This window comes from Brassica napus, chromosome C6 (genome assembly GCF_020379485.1).
Source record: "Brassica napus cultivar Da-Ae chromosome C6, Da-Ae, whole genome shotgun sequence".
NCBI lineage: Eukaryota > Viridiplantae > Streptophyta > Magnoliopsida > Brassicales > Brassicaceae > Brassica > Brassica napus.
Genome location: NC_063449.1, coordinates 26,105,482 through 26,123,362, shown reverse-complemented (window position 1 = coordinate 26,123,362; position 17,881 = coordinate 26,105,482). Strand labels below are relative to the sequence as shown.

Sequence of the window (17,881 nt, the reverse complement as noted above, 5' to 3'; positions counted from 1 at the left end):
CTAACCCTAAGAACACATACAATACTACAACATATGTTGATGAAACATAAACTAAAGAATATCATGACTCACTACTTTCACTCATCTATGCTGAAAACAATTGAAATTTGTTATATCTTAATTTATACCTCCTAAGACATATGTTAATTACATAATTCCCATTTTTCACTTATCAAAATATTTTTTACAAAATTTTTAAATTATGTTTAAGACTAACTGTCCAGACGACTTTCAGTTAAGTCGTCTGGACGACTTATTTTCAAGTCGTCTAAACAGACGACTTGCGAGGGGTAGAAACGTAAAAAAAATTCCGTTTTTTTGTTTGGTCACAAGGGGATAGTTGTAATTTCAATAGCCTTTTAGGTTACTTTTGCCTTTGACCCAAGTTGGGGTATTGTTTTGGGTTTGACTCCAAGTTTTGAGTCACACTTGGCAATTCTCCCATATTTAAAAGGTGCCATAAAAAGTAAGAAAAATAATCTAATTATATGAATACATGCATGAGAGAGATAGTTTTGGCTACGAAATCTCTTATATATTAATTGAAAAGCATTATAACTTTTTTTTTGTATCCACGTGTCATCGTTATAATGAATCTTATAAATTTAGAAAAATAAGTTGGTTTATCCAAATATATAATAAGTTTTTTGTTAAACTAATCATAAATTCATTATTAATGTTCACTATATTTCATTAATTAAAAGTTATAGAATTGTTTAAATTGGCTAAAGTATACATGATTTTGACTAATACAGATTTGATAAAAATTAGTGTATCTTCCATCATATTTGTTTAATTTTAAACTATTAAAATAAATTAAACAACCACTTTAACCTTACAATAAAAATTATGATTTTTCTGTATATGTTATATTTTGAAATTTTTGTTATTACAAGATACAAATGATTACAAATCATATAAGTAGAAAGTCTCATTTAATAATTATTAGGATTAAAAGATATATATATATATATATATATATATATATATATATATATATATGGTTTTAAATTAAACTATATACTATATAAAATACATAAATATTTTAATTTCAAAATTTACATTGAACAATTTTTTTGATAAAATCTTTGAACAAACATTGACAACTTAATTTTTTAAAAAATTATAAATTACGAAAACTATTAATCCTACAGTGAAAATTTTGTTATTGGTAATTTAAAGTTTTTTTCTTTAAAAGATACAAATGATAAAAAAAAACAATTTGATTAGAAAACATAATTTAATAGACATTAATATTAAAAAATATAATATATATGTTAATATCATTTAAATTTAATTATATATCCTATTAAATTGAAAAAACTTGAATTAATAAAATTTATTTATATATTCGCACCAATTCAATTATATATGTAGCAGTTTCTGTTTTTTAGTTATTCAATATATATTTATTATTCTATAATATGTAAAAATATATAATACATAAAATGATTTTTATATATAATGTTCATCAAGCGCAAGGCGCATGTTTTAACCTAGTACTAAAAGAAAATACAAAACAAAGATCATTAACTCTTCCTCTGTTCGTTTAAACCTTTTTCTTTCTTATCTTTTTACGTGATGAGGTTAAATTGAGTGAGTGAATATTTTATTAGTTTTGCGCCATTTTTTTTTTTTGAATTATTTGGAATTTTATAATATTTTTGAACTTGAATTATTATTTCAACTTGTTCCTCATTAGAAGATGAAAATATTTCTTCGTTGGTTTTTCATACATGAGGAAAAAAATGATATTTAGAGGGACCCATGTATTCATAAATTGACAAAAAAAATCACCTTAATTGGTATCATTGTAAAAATAGAGGGACCATGTGTATTCATAAATTGACAAAAAAAGTTTTTTATTTTATACTTAATTTTTTATTTTTTATTTTAAAAGCATAATATAATTTGGCAAGTTATTTTGTTTCCTTAATTAAAAGATACTAGATCTAAAATGACAACTTTCTATTGGTTGGTGAACCTAAAGGTTCACCCTAGGAGGTGAACCCAAGAAAAAGTCTTGTAAAAATAGAGGGACCATGTGTATTCATAAATTGACAAAAAAAGTCACCTTAATCCTCCTCCCGGGGGAAAAAAAAATAGAAATTACAGATAGAACGGAATAATAAATACGAACGCCATTGTAAAAATTATATAAATAATAATAATTATCAGAAAAGATGCAAAAGGGCATTTGAACTCATCCGAATATGATGCTCTATAAATACAAAGAACCTTTCACCACTTTGCTCGTAGGAAGAGCTCAAGCCACAGCCCCCACAAGTGGTGTCTCACATCCATTGCAATATATATTTTTGAATCGATATATCATTTAAACAGAGATTTTAAATATGGTGTTAAGGATGTCGGAATCAGCCAAGCCCTACTTTGCAATGATATGCCTCCAATTCGGATACGCTGGCATGAACCTCGTGACCAAGGTTGTGCTCGACCGCGGCATGAGCCATTTCGTCCTTGTGGCTTATCGCAATGCCTTTGCCACGGCCGCTATCGCACCTTTCGCCCTCCTCTCCGAGAGGTAACATATCTATATTGCGAAACATACAAAGTTCGATCGGATACTTAAGCATTTAAATGAGACTGACAAAAGTCAAAAGTTATTTTTATTTGGATGTTATAGGAAAGTGAGGCCGAAGATGACGTTCCCAATATTCATGCAAATATTTGTACTAGGTCTTCTTGGGTTAGTCTTCTTTCTTTTGAATCATTTTTATTTTGTGGATTCTTTAAAACAGACCTATGATCGATCAGAACCTATATTATGCTGGTCTTAAACTCACCTCACCAACTTTTTCCGGCGCCGTCACCAACATCATGCCCGCTTTGACCTTTATCATTTCCATAATCTGCAGGTAGCTAAATATAAAGCATAATCTTAAAATTAATTATATATGATGGTAAACATAATAGGTTCATTGATAAAATATGGTACGTTGATAACAATCAATGGTTCAAATGTTTTGGTGATAAAAAAGGATGGAGAAGGTGGACATGAGAAAAGTAAGATTCCAAGCAAAAGTGGTGGGGACATTAGTGATAGTAGTTGGAGCCATGTTGATGATTTTAATCAAAAGCCCTTTTATCAACCTTCTCCGGTCTCACCTCATCGGTGATGCTTCGTTGTCGGTCGGGGAGGACTACCTCAAGGCCACCGTCTTCCTCCTCATGGCCTCGTTTTCTTGGGCTTCCTTCTTTGTTCTTCAGGTAATTATTTTTTCAAGGTGACACAAGTAGAGAAATTATCTAAATATATTTGTTGTAAAATGAAAATATATGCGAGTTTAATTTGCGGTATGTTTGATTAACATTTTTCCTAACGAGTTAGGAAATTTATTTCTTTAGGCGGCTACGTTGAAGAGATACTCATCTCACGGTTCTTTATCGACGATTGTGTGCTTCATGGGAACGTTACAGTCCACAGCCCTAACGTTTATGATGGATCCAAACCTTTATGCATGGAACATTGGCTTTGACATGAACCTTCTTGCCTCTGTTTACGCGGTTCGTCCTTCTTCATGGTTACATATATAACTTTGTTTAAAATTATAATACGTTTTGAGAAATAATTATAATACTTAGTTATGTAATTTGTGAATGTGTACTTTTATAGGGTATAATGTCGTCTAGCATAGCACTACAAGAAAACAGCGGTATTCTAACGGACATTCCGACGGAAAATGAAATCCTCGGAATATCCCGAGGAATTTCCGAGGAAATTCCGAGGAAACACAAGGTTTCCTCGGAATATACCGACGGAATTCCGAGGGAATATCAATCCGTCGGAATATTCCGAGGAAATTCCGAGGAAAAATGTGTTCCTCGGAAAAAACCGATGAATTCCGAGGAAATATTATAGCCGTTGGAGAGCTGTTGGGGGATTTTACAAAATTCCGAGGAAATTCCGACGAACTAGACTTTTCCGTCGGAATTCCGTCGGAATTTCCTCGGTCTGTCGGCAGGATTTAAACTATAAATACAAGCACTCCTCTTCCTCTTCATTCACTCCATATCTTCATCCTCCCTCTTACTCTATTTACACACGAATTTGATTCATAAAAAATATGTCTTCTTCAAATTATTTTCGTTCTTGGATCGATCGACCTCATTTGGATCCGAACACGAGATTGCTTACGGAAGAATACCAACGAGGTATAACCGAATTCATGGGGTTAGTTCACCGACAACCGGAAGCAAAAACAGGTATGTTAAGATGTCCTTGCTCTAATTGTAAAAATAGAAAGGTTATTAAAGAGTGGGATGTTTGGACTCATCTATATTTGAGTGGGTTTACACGAAGTTACAAAATTTGGTATCATCATGGGGAAACTGATTATGAACATGGTAGTACTAGCGAACCTCAGCCAGCGGTTAGATTAGAAGAACCAATTAGAACGGATGTAGATTATGGTGTAGGTACTGAGCAGATGGTAAATGATCATTTTAGAGGGGAAGATTTACCCAATGCAGAAGCTAGGAGATTTTATGATATGTTGGATGCTGGAAAGCAACCATTGTACGAAGGTTGCAGAGATGGTCATTCAGCTTTATCATCTGCTACAAGATTGATGGGCATTAAAACAGATTATAATTTGGCTGAAGACTGTGTGGATGCGATTGCTGATTTTGTAAAAGGTATTCTACCCGAGGATAATGTAGCTCCTGGTTCATACTACGAGGTTCAGAAACTCGTAGCTGGTCTTGGTTTATCGTATCAGGTAATAGATGTATGCAGCGACAACTGCATGATTTATTGGAGGGCGGATGAACAGCGGGTTACATGCAAATTTTGTGGAAAGCCTCGTTATAAAGATACGAGTGGAAGAGTTCCAGTGCCATATAAAAGGATGTGGTATTTACCTTTGACGGAAAGGTTGCAGAGGTTGTATCTGTCTGAACGCACAGCGCAACCAATGAGATGGCATGCGGAGCACTCAACAGATGGTGAGATCAGACATCCTTCAGATGCAAAAGCGTGGAAGCATTTCCAATCAAAGTATCCCGACTTTGCGTATGAGAGAAGAAATGTCTACCTTGGATTATGTACTGATGGTTTCAGTCCGTTTGGCAAGAGTGGAAGACAGTATTCTCTATGGCCCGTCATTCTTACACCATACAACCTACCCCCAAACTTGTGCTTGCGACGAGAGTTTTTGTTTCTCTCGATTCTCGTTCCCGGACCAGAGCATCCTAAGAGATCACTTGATGTGTTTCTTCAGCCACTAATATATGAGTTGCAACAACTATGGGCTCAAGGTGCTGAAACATACGATGTTTCGTGTAAAGAAAACTTTCAAATGCGGGCAGTACTAATGTGGACAATAAGTGATTTTCCAGCATATGGTATGTTGTCTGGATGGACAACGCATGGAAGGCTATCATGTCCATATTGTCAAGATAACACTGATGCTTTCCAACTAAAACACGGAAGGAAAACGTGTTGGTTTGACTGTCACAGGAGATTCCTACCACCTGATCATCCATATCGTAGGAGTAGGAATTTGTTTACGAAGAACAAGAGGGTGTTTGACAGTCCACCTCCGGAAATTTGTGGGAAAGATTTGAAGATACAACTAAGAGATTTTGGTGCAGAAAGGACGCCAGACGTCGGTGGACATGAGCGTTTTCCGGTAGATGCTGTTGGAGAACTACATAACTGGCACAAAAAAAGTATTTTCTGGGATCTGCCATACTGGGAGGATCATCTGCTAAGGCATAATTTAGATGTCATGCATATTGAGAAGAACTTTTTTGACAATCTCATGAACACGATCCTTAATGTTCAAGGTAAAACAAAGGATAATTTGAAGTCAAGACTGGATTTAGTCGATATATGTGCTCGTTCAGAACTTCATGTTGATGAGAATGGTAGGGCTCCTTTTCCCATATACCGACTTGATGCAGAGGGAAAAGATGCGTTCTTTGATTGGATTTCAAACGATGTGGAATTTCCAGACGGTTACGCATCAAATTTGCGTAACTGTATCGACAGAAAGGAAGGAAAGTTTACTGGCTTGAAAAGCCACGATTGCCATGTAATGATGCAGCGCCTCCTTCCGTTCGCCTTCAAGGAACTATTACCACGAAATGTTCATGAAGCAATTGCAGGGATAAGTGGTTTCTTCCGCGATTTATGCACGAGATCAGTGACTCTTGAAGGTATTGAAAATTTGAAGACTAACATAGCCGTGATTCAGTGCAACCTTGAGAAGATATTTCCTCCCTCATTTTTTGATGTTATGGAGCATCTTGTTATTCACCTGGCAAGAGAATTGGAACTTGGTGGTCCTGTGCAGTATAGATGGATGTATCTGTATGAGCGGTATATGTTCCATTTGAAGAAGATGGTGAAAAATTTAAGTAGGGTGGAAGGTTCTATAGTCGCACAGATGATCAATGAAGAAACTTCAAACTTTGCCGAGTACTACTTTCCAGCAGAAGTTCAGACCAAAAACAGAAGACCTGCTCGGCATGATGATAGAGGCGAACGGGCAACATATCATGTTACGGTTCCAGACATTTTCACAGACGTTGGACGACTTAGCGGAAAACCAAAGGACCGTCGACTTACTGAGCAGGAGCGCAGTCATTTGCAAACATATTTGCTCACCAACTGCGAAGACGTTCTTCAATATGAGAGGTAAATAAATGAGCTTACAAATTTTTATTTTAACAAGTTGAAATTTAAATCTTAATTAATTACATTATTGTCATCATATACAGGATTTTCATGGCAGAAAAGCGGTTCGAGTATAGATACGCCACAGAGGACGAACTAGAAGAAATGAAGCAGAGAGAATTTACTGGATGGATGTTTACTTATGTGAGTGCTTTAAACAAATTAAAATATATTTTATCACATATTTATACTAATTCACATTTATTGATATAACATATATATATGTGCTATTAATAGGTGTCTGCTGGTTTGGCCAGAGGTGAAACATTTGACGATTGGATACGTGAGATGGTCGTTGGACCAAACTTTGTTGTGAAGTCATATCCGAGATTTTGTACTCGAGGATATGCATTCACAACTCAGAAGAGGAGACGTTCGAGTACGACTTATGATGCTGGCGTTTGTTCTGCATCAGGAGATGATGTATACTACGGACACATACATGAGATTTTGGAAATCAAGTATTTGGGCATGGTTGGATTGCGCTGTACTGTTTTCTATTGTGATTGGCACGACAACACTCCAGATCGAGGTGTGAGAACAGATGCATTTGGTGTTACATCAGTAAATTCGAGGCGAAAGCTGCAATATTATGATCCTTTCATTCTTGCTTCTCAGGCCGATCAGGTAATTAAATGTTAATTATTCAGAATGATTCATCATCATGTGTATTAATTTATAATTTTTCTAAATGTTACAGGTTTGTTATATCAAGTACCCCCGGGTAAGGAACAGAGATGATCCATGGGTTACTGTTACAAGACTCAACCCGAGAGGCCGAGTTCAGGGAAGTTCTGAGCTGGAAGACCCACTACAACCAAGCACATCCGGCAACTTAAGTGCAGCAGAAGATTTAGCTGGAGTTGGCCTTGTAGTCGATTTAACCGACTTTGGAGAGGAAGCCGTCGTTCACGTAGAGGATGAACCAGTGATTGGAGAGTTTCACCAAGATCCAGATTCAGATTCATCTGGTGATGATGACTCGGAAACAGACTACCATTGATTTTTTTTTTTTTTTTTTAAGAAATACCGAGGAAATTCCGAGGAACACTTGATATAACCTCTTTCCTCGGATATTAGTTATTTGGTTTATCTAGCAAGGCAAAGCTGAATACGAATTAAAAACTACTCAAAACACAACCAAATAAAACGAAGAAACCATGTAAAAGAAATACGAACTCATAATTAAGAAAAAAAAAAAAAAAAACTAAGTTCAAAATTAACAGAAAATAAGACCATAAAACGTTAGAATAGAAAAGAAAATAAAATAGCGCGGTCGGAAATCAAATGGCAATACTGGCCGGTGATAGCTCCTACTCCTCGTCTCCTGCTCCAGATGTTCCTGCATCTTTGGGTCTCTTGGACCTCTTTCTTACCCTGTGTGTACCACTCGAACCCGAACCAGAGCTGGATGGAGAGTTGTCCCGATGAACTACATCATCCTTTTGGCAACGACACGGCCTGATACGTGAAATGGCAGCCCAGATCTTGTGTAGCATGTCGTTGTTTGTCTTTATGCTCTGATCTCTCCAATGTTGTTGCTGGCGCGAAGTGGCGTTCGGTGGAAGCTCTTGCAGCTTGTACTGGCTGGAGTCTGATGGGAGTAGCTGATGGGGTTGTGAATCATCTGGAATGGCTTGTGCAGCCTCATCTTCTCCTTCTTCATCAACCACGGCCTTGCCTTTGGTCTGATATTTTGGCGTGAAGAAGGATGGCTTGTCTACTAGTGCGGTAGCAGGGGGTAGGAACTCAACTGCAGCCTCTGAAAGTAGAGCAGTCAGGCCGATCTGAGGCAGGTGGCAGTAGAGTGTTTTCTTCGCTCGGTCCTGGAATACGTAGACGTAAGGACCATCCCGATCGATCCTCGAGTGGGGACCAGCTATGAACTCCTTACTTACTAGAGAAATGACATCCAGGTAGTTCCAAGCAATGTTGTTCGATCTGTCCAGTGCTACCTGATGGTTCTCGCAGTCTACACCCACATGTGTAAGGATCCGAGTAATCACTGCACCAAATCCACATGCATTGCTCTTGGATTTGGTTACTTTCCCCTTGTATCCTGCTAAGTTTGCGGCCAGCACCGCTCCCATGTTGAAGGCAGTAGCAGGTGGGAATGTAGAGTTTCCAAATGCCGGTAGCAAATGCCTCACACCTTGGTACAGGAGGCACAACTCCCATTGCGTGACTGATGCGGCTGTGGTTGTCCCGTATAGCAATGAGCCAATGAGGCGTGTGGCATATCTCAGTACTGGGCTCCGGATAAGTGACTCCTTTGCCTGAGAAGATCTATAAACCCCTGTGCCAATCGTTTCCCAGAAGTTCAACAGCTCTGAAGTCCAATAAAGACCAGATGTCCTCTCCCCTGCACTCAATCCAAATAGTCCGCAGAGGTCTGTGAAAGATACCTCAAAGTATACTTTCTGCACTACGAATGCCAGAAAACCTTCCTGATGGCTATCATCGGGATGGCTGACGTATGCGGATGCTATGAACTGGCGTACCAACTCCGGATAAGTGGGTTCGTTGAGGTTGCATAGTTGGCCTAGACCCATGTTCTGGAACAGCCCTTCAATGTCTGATTTGATTCCCAATATTGTCATCGTCTCAGGACATGCTAGTTGTGTAGCCGGAACGGCTACCTTCTTCATGTTGTTGTAGTGGGTGGTATCAGACTTATCCCACTTCTTTGGCCTTTGCTTCTCTCGCTGAGACGAACCCTCTTCTTGTGTGTTCTTCTTTGCTGATGTTTTCGTGCGCTTCATTCTCTACAAAATAGAATCATTGCTCTCAACATGGTTATAATCAATTAAGAACTCAAAGCAACATGAAAATGAAAGGCGAAATCGAGTTGTGATAAAAAAAACCAAATTGAAAAAAATTCTCAATCCCTAAATCATCTCAAATCTTGTTCCAAACTCGTTGATCACAGACAATTGTGTTCTATTCCATGTTTAAACATCTGTTTCATGCATATTTGATCAAGGAATCAACACGGAAATAAGAAATTCACAAAACCCAAAAAATTGCTTAAGAACACGATTTCAGAATGTGGAGATTCGCGGAGTATACCTGTCTCAGGGTGAAAACGAGTGTAGGAATCAGGTAGAGCTCGAAAAATCAAGGGGAATAGAGCCCAAAATTGTTCAAATTGGATGATTATAGAGAGAGAAAAAGGGGGGGGGTCGAATTATAGGGGAAATCGGAGGGGATGAGAGTTCTGAGGTTTTGATCCAAAAAGTTCGGGTTTTGCCTTATAATTCTGTTTCCCGCACACGCATCGATCGATGCATTTTTGTACAAATACGGATCGATCGATGCATTTAAAAAAAGGCTCCCGAGATTTTGTTCGATCTATCGATGGGATAATCTAATCGATCGATCACATTGTTACGCTTTGGTCCATCTTAGTGATCGATCGATGCGTTTCTGGATATATATACATTGATCGATCCGTTTATAAAAAACGTACGAGATTTTCCGAGGACATTCCGAGGAACGCTTGAGATTCTCGATCGATCGATTGGCTAGTCTAATCGATCGATCACATTGTTACGCTTTGGTCCATCTTAGTGATCGATCGATGCGTTTTTGGATATATATACATCGATCGATCCGTTTATAAAAAAACTTACACGATTTTCCGAGGACATTCCGAGGAACGCTTGAGATTCTCGATCGATCGATGGGATAGTCTAATCGATCGATCACATTGTTACGCTTTGGTCCATCTTAGTGATCGATCGATGCGTTTTTGGATATATATACATCGATCGATCCGTTTATAAAAAAAATTGACGTATTGAAACCCCAAACACTAGTTCCTCGGAATTTCCTCGGAATATTGCGACGGAATTCCGAGGAAGAAGAGGGTTTCCTCGGAATTCCCTCGGAATAATCCGAGGAAATTCCGAGGAAATAGGGTTTTTAAACCGAAAACAACGTTTTGCGGTTTGAATAACACCTATATAACCCTTATTAAGTGTCTTACGTTCATTATGAAGTCAAAAGTTTGTTCCTTACCGTATAATTAACATTTTTCCGATTGTATGAACGAAATCCCACAACATAAGAGAAACACTTATACCTTTTAATGAACGGTAAATGGAATACTTTCAATTAGTTTTGAAATTTGTTATTTCATGGTTTATGCTCATCTATACAAAGAATCCTCAATGGTATGCATTACAATTGTATAAGAAATGAAATACAGCAAAAAAAATTGATGTTTTGAAACCCCAAACACTAGTTCCTCAGTATTTCCTCGGAATATTTTCATTTTACCGGGCACATATTTCGCGAAAATTGAAATTAGAATTCCGACGGAATTCCGACGGATAATGTCCGTCGGACCCTAGGTTTTATAACCACGAGCCCCTTCTTCTTCCCCATTTCTTTCTTCTTCCTCTACGCGACTCCTCTCTTCTCTCCGGAGATTTCCCCCTGAAATCCGACGATATCCCCCTTCTCTTACACAAATCATGTAAGGACCCTATCCCACTCTCTTAGGTTCTATTTGTTAGGTTTTTGTGAAGTTTTGATAGGTTTTTGTTAGGGTGATTGGTTAGGATTGTGATTTGGTTGTATAATAGGTTTAAGAATTGTGATTTGGTTGAATAATTTGTTTTGTTGAATTGATTTAGAATTTTTTTATAATTTTTTTTATTTTTTTTGTAATTATAAAATCGATTTTTGTATATAAAATAGATTTTTGTATTTTACAAAACGATTTTTCTATATAAATTCGATTTTTTGGATTTTACAAAATCTTTTTTGTATATAAATTCAATTTTTTGGATTTTACAAAACATTTTTAATATCTATAAAACTTTTTTTGTGGTTAAAAACTATTATTTGAGATTTAAAAATATTTTTAATATATATATATATTATTAAAACTATTTTTTGTAATTATTAAACTATTTTTTATTTATTAAATATTTTTAATATATATAAATCTTTTTTGTGATTAAATTATTTGGGATTTTTTTTTAAAAAAAAAATTAATTTATATATTTCTGTATTTATTAAATATTTTTTTTTAATTTACAGGTCTCATGATGATCAGACCCGGCCTCGACAGCGTCGTGGTCGTGGTGGTACGGGGAGCTAGTCTCGGGATTCCAGCCATTTTCAGGATTCTCCTTCGCCCCACAGCTCCAACCATACATCTCCCTCTGCTGCACCCGCTCCTGCTCCTCTCGCTCCCGCTGCTGCATCCGCTCCTGTTCCTCCGGGTCCTCCGGGAGTGATGAGTGTTGCGGAGTTGGTTCAACAGCCCGGTCGTGACCATCTTCCGTATCTCACTCCGTATCCACATGGACGTGGTCAAACATGGTAATTAAACATTTTTTTTTCTTTAAATTTGGATTCATTATTAACCGTTTGTTCTTTTTATTAGGTTCAACCGATCCGGGAACGGGATCAGCGCATGGATCAACCGTATGATGTACTCGGCCCTCGACAGGGGACATCCGACTTTCACTCACTTCCCTACCGACAAGCAGGTTCTGTGGTTTCGTCAGTTTGCGGTAAGTATTCTAATTTTTTACTTATATTTTTAATCTTTAATATAAATTTTCTACTAATTGTGTTTTTTTTTCAGCAAGAGTTCAACTGGAATTCCGATGAGACGCTCTTTATCTATCACCACTTCGTCCATAAAGTTATGGACAACTATGGGAAGCAGATCCACGAGTGGAAGAAGAAGTGGGAAATCAATAAGGTTCGATTTAATTTATTAAACAATTTTTTAATTTATTAAACAATTTTTTAATTTATTAAACTATTTTCTTTTTTTTTATTAAAAGGTCCCAAAGTCGATGAACGACACGGTCTGGAAGGAGTTGTGTGCGCATTGGGATAAGGAAGAGACGAAAGAAACTTCTTCCACCAACTCCACCAACCGCAGGAGCGACCGTAAAGGGAAGGGCATCTACAAGCATAACTTGGGTGCTCAATCTATTGCCACCCTGGGAGATCGCATGGTAAGTTCAACCGCTTTTTCTTCAATTATTTGAGTTTCAGAATTTTAATTTATCGTGCATTTCTTCTAATTTCTAATGTTTATTTAATTTATGTTTTTTTTCAAGGCGGAAGAAAATGATGGCGAGCCGGTTGATGATCTCGCCCTAATGAGGAGGGCGTATACCAACAAGAAGACCGGCCAGATTGATGACGGTCTTGTGAGGGACGTGGTCGACCTGGTCCAAACTCAGGTGGTAGACGAAGTGTCTCAGCTTCAAACCGAGGATGACGCTTCGACGGCTTCGACCAACTTGTCCCGGTTTCGAATCAACGAAATCGTTGAATCCGTAAGTTCTTTTTTTTTAAAGTTCAATTCATTTATTTCTTGGTTTAAATTTGTAAATTTGGCTATTTTCTATTCAGTCGGTTCCAAAGAAGAAGGGACGTTTGGTCGGTTTGGGTCGTCGCACCCGGTCGGTTCCTCCTTCTTCTGCACCACCACCCTTTGTTGATCCAGAAGTACTTACGGCTCAGTTGAAGGACAAGGATGATCGCATATCTTTGTTGGAGACCCAGATGGCGGCTCAACAGGCGGGCTATGAGGCACAGAGGAGGCTGAACCAGCAAATGATGGAGATGATGCAGAGGATGTACCCGAACGAGGTGTTCCCGGACGTGCCAGACCCGTAGTTTTTTTTTTCCAAAAACTCGGAATGTTTTATTTTTATTTGTGAAACTTTGAATATTAATTAATATGATTTCAATTTTAATTTTAATTTTATATTTTCGAATTTAAATTTCAAAAATTTTATTTTTTTAAAAAAATTAATATTTTTTACACTCCGAGGAAATTAATTATATTTTTTACTCGATCGATCGATGTGTTTTTGGACATAAATCCATCGATCGATCTGTTTATAAAAAAACGTTCGAAATATACTGAGGGACATCTTCCTCGGAATATACCGAGGGACACCTTTCCTCGGAATATACCGAGGGACATGTTCCTCGGAATATACTGAGGGACATGTTCCTCGGAATATACCGAGGGACATGTTCCTCGGAAAATTCCGAGGAACATGTCCCTCGGTATATTCCGATCGATCGATGGATATATGTCCAAAAACGCATCGATCGATGAACTTCCGAGGAAATATCCCGACTAAATTCTCCCTCGGTATATTCCGAGGAGATTTCCGACAAACTAGTGATCCTCGGAATTTCCTCGGAAAGTTGTTTCCTCGGAATTCCGTCGGAAAATTCCGAGGGATTTCCGAGGAAAGAAGAAATTCCGAGGAATTATTTCCGAGGACTTGTTTCGTCGGTATGTCGTCGGAATATCGATATTCCGAAGAAATTCCGATGATTTTTTCCCTCAGTATCCTTGCTGTTTTCTTGTAGTGTAGCGTACTATGTTCAAGGGATGATGACGAAGCAAAAAAGCGTTGTCTTTGTCACTGCTTTTAACCCTCTTTCTGTCATAATCGGATCCATCATTGGCTTACTTATCCTCGGCCAAAGATTATACCTTGGCGGGTAAGCATGAATTTTGACCAATTAGATCACATGGCTCCATCCTCGTATGTGTCTAAACCTCTACTATTTTTTGTTATTCATTTCTAAAATCTTAGGGTTCTTGGAATGGCGATAATAATGGTGGGAGTCTGTGCGGTTCTGTGGGGAAAGGAAGGGGATGAAGAAGAGAATAGTGAAGAGAAGTTTGTAGTAGTTGTCAAATGTTGTAAAGGCTTCAGAAACAATAGTCTCTCGATGCCAATAATTAATGAGGAGGTAGATGTTGAAATGTAATCTACTGGGAAAGCTAAGATGGTGGTGGGTTTGTCGGTCTTGTAGGTAGAAAAATGTTCACGAGCTTTAATTAGATATTTTAAGTCTTCTTTTCTTTTGTTCGATAGAGGAGCAACTTTTTCTTTGTACTATATATCATGCTCGAACCTTTTGCTTTTAGGCTTTATAATCTTCTTGTTTAGCAGGGAAATAATGATTATATGTATGTTTCAAATCTTTCGACCAATGGAAATGATTCTACATCTTCTCATAAGAATAAAATTTTTTTTGCTCAAGTCATAAGAATAAACATACATTTATATGATGAGGTTACGGCAATGAGCCACGATGAGTCTACCTCTCAGGAAATGGTGTTGCAGTCGTGGAGATCAAAGCGGCTCCTTCACTCATATGCAGGTCCGGTTGTAGAGGGTGGATTCGACATCCCTCAAGGCCAGAAGAACAGACGGCCCAACCCACTCAGGACGAAACGGTGTCTCGGCTCGATGGCTCGAAACGCGCGTCTAAGCGTCCTCGACTTAACGGCCACTCGAGACAGCATGGGCTTCTCGGCCCAACGAGTTAAAAGCCCACGAAGACGACGCAAACTAGGTCACGGGAGAGTACGAGGTCAACTATATAAAGGGAAGGGAGCGCAACGAGAAAGGGATCCGAAATCACTGATACTCACTGGGCGGCTAGATTAGGGTTTTACCTTTGTTATCTCGCCTTGTTGTATCTCTCCGGCAAAGCCTTCGAGGCTCCGGCACCTTTCCGTTCACGTATTTCTTTTCCTTGTAACCGACGAAACGCTCTTCCGATCTATAATAAGACGTCTTTGCTTAAACCCACATCAAAAACCGAACATTCTCTCGTTCCGTACCGTTTCCCGATCAAACAGTTGGCGCCCACCGTGGGACCTCTAGCAAAGCAACATCGACAAGAAGGCGACGAGTAACGACGGCTCTTCCTCTGGAGAAGATCGTGAAGCCACCGGAGTAACGCCGGCGTCCTTCCTTGTGACTCCGACACCACTTCAACCCGCTTCAATAGAAACTATCATGGCGCGCCTTGCGCAGCAAGAAGCAGCCCAGAAAGCGGCGACCGAACAAATCGCAGCGCTTGCAAAGATCTTAGCCCCCCTCGCTGCGAACGTAGAAGCTTCGACGGCACAGTACCGAAGACATCTGTTTAACACAGAAAGAGCGACTGGTGCACCACCAATGCAGACCGCAAACCAAGATGTCGCCGACGGTGACGCGGCCCAAATCCCGGTCAGCCTTGATGCGCAGACGATAAACGAACTCGCCGTGCTGAAACAGTCGGTGCTGGATATAAGCTCCAAGATCCATCATGTCACTACGTCCGCCCCTCAGATCGAGCGAGTCTTAGCAGAATCTCTCCGGACACTATTCAGCGAAAAGATAACGACGGTCCACCTCCGAAAGATGGAAAAGCTCCGTCTTCCAACCTTCGATGGTGTCTCCGACCCTTCTGCTCACGTCACATCCTTCAATATCGCGATGCGACGCGCGAACCTCTCCGATGAGGAAAAAGACGCAGGCTTTTGTCAACTCTTCGTCGAAACCCTAGAAGGTATCGCTCTCAACTGGTTCACCGGTCTTCAGGAGAACTCTGTTGATAGTTTTCACGATCTCTCTACGGCTTTCTTCAAAAACTACATCATGTTCACTCGACAAGAAGCCACCGCCACGGATCTTTGAAATCTCAACCACGCGAATGGACAGAGCTTGAGATATTTTATGGAGAAGTTCAAATCCATTGTCTCGAAAGTAGACGTGCCAGATCATATAGCCGTGGAGTCGTTAATAAACACCCTCCACATTAAGTCACCATTTCGGGCCGACCTTTACCGACACCCGACGAGATCAGTACCAGATGCCATCGCACGATCCAATAACTTCATTCGAATGGAGGAAGATACTAGGGCCAAGGCGGCCAAAGAAGCTGCAGGGAAACAAAACCCCGCCCAGACGAACGACGCTCGTCAAGAACCGCGCCAACATTCCACGAGTGGCAAGCCTAACCAGGGGAAGGGCTACATGAATGCTATAGACGACGCCGGACCATCGGGCTCCGCCGCGATGGCGCGAGAGAAGGGGTGGAATCATTGGGATCGAGATACAAGCCAGCCAAGGTCTAGCTCCCCTGAACCAGCAAACTCGAACGCCGTCGAGCCGAGTAAGTGGTGTTCTTATCATGAGGTCAAGTCACATGATACAAAGGATTGCAAAGTCTTATACGGACACTTCCTCAAATCCATCGAAAGCGGGAAAATCGAGATTGAATCTCCGCAGAAGCCGAAAAACAACAAGAGTTGGAGCAAAAACAAAGAGAAGAAGGTTCAGAAGTCTCAAGCAAAAGCCCCTCAGAGAGAAGAGCAAACTAATCCAGAGAAAGCTACGGTAAACAATCTCAACTTCGAAGGCGAATCAACTGATGAAGAACCACCTAAGAACCGGCGACGGGTGGAAGTAATACTCCCCCGACAGGCTGATTCCTCGGATGACGAAATTCCGCCGGTACCAACGGACTTGCGCGAAAAATTGGGCAGAAAAACGGAGTCCAAGGATCTACGTACACTTCTGAAGCGGAAGGCCGAAATGATACAAAAGAACGAGGCAGACCTCAGGACATCCCTCGACGAGCCTAAAGCAAGAAAGGCTACCCACGCCGGAGATGCTCTACACCTTCAACCTCAGCCCGCAGATTTACGTGAGCAAATCAATTCCAAAGCCGAAGACTTGCGCGCCAAACTTGGTCAGCCCAAGCAACGTGATTTGCGACCGTGCCTCAAAGTGAAACGACAAGCGCAACGGGAATTGATGAAGGTTACGAACACCCCGCACCTCAACGTCATAATGGGTTGTTCACCCCCTTGCGGGGACTCGGTAAGAGCAGTTAAAGATTACAGGCGACAAGCCATAACCGCCCAAAAGTGGCCTTCGCAAGTCGAAGCAGACCATCAAATCTCTTTCTCGGCGGCCGAGACTAACGGCATCAGCATGCCGCATAACAACCCACTCCTAATCGATATCGGAATTGGCGAATGCCAGGTCACGAAGGTTCTCGTCGACACAGGCAGCTCAGTCGACCTCATCTTTCGGGACACGCTCGACAAGATGGGAGTCGACCTGCGAGACATGAAGCCCTCCTCACGTACTCTCACGGGGTTCAATGGTTCCTCGGAACAGATGATTGGGACAATTCGTCTCCAAGTTTACGCAGGTGATGTGACTCGCACCGTTAAGTTCTCTGTTATCCGGGCTAAGGCGTCCTACAACGCAATCCTCGGAATGCCATGGTTACACTCCATGAAATCCATTCCCTCCACCTATCACCAATGCGTTAAGTTCCCTTGAAAAGATGGAACGACGCAGACAATTCGCGGGGACCAACGGGCCGCGA

At 39.9% G+C, this 17,881-nt stretch overlaps 1 protein-coding gene and 1 long non-coding RNA gene across 2 annotated transcripts; both read left to right on the top strand.

The window, feature by feature from the left end:
• Positions 1-2,366: 2,366 nt before the first annotated feature.
• On the top strand, positions 2,367-3,641 carry LOC125588440 (WAT1-related protein At3g56620-like). The gene is made up of 6 exons (XM_048759778.1): positions 2,367-2,542; positions 2,645-2,707; positions 2,760-2,876; positions 3,000-3,228; positions 3,367-3,542; positions 3,635-3,641. The coding sequence occupies exons 1-6, from the start codon at positions 2,367-2,369 to the stop codon at positions 3,639-3,641; spliced, it is 768 nt and encodes a 255-aa protein (XP_048615735.1).
• Positions 3,642-14,057: 10,416 nt separating this feature from the next.
• Positions 14,058-14,700, top strand: LOC125588911. The gene is made up of 2 exons (XR_007325105.1): positions 14,058-14,200; positions 14,296-14,700. It is a non-coding gene; the product is annotated as an uncharacterized LOC125588911 (long non-coding RNA).
• Positions 14,701-17,881: the final 3,181 nt, after the last annotated feature.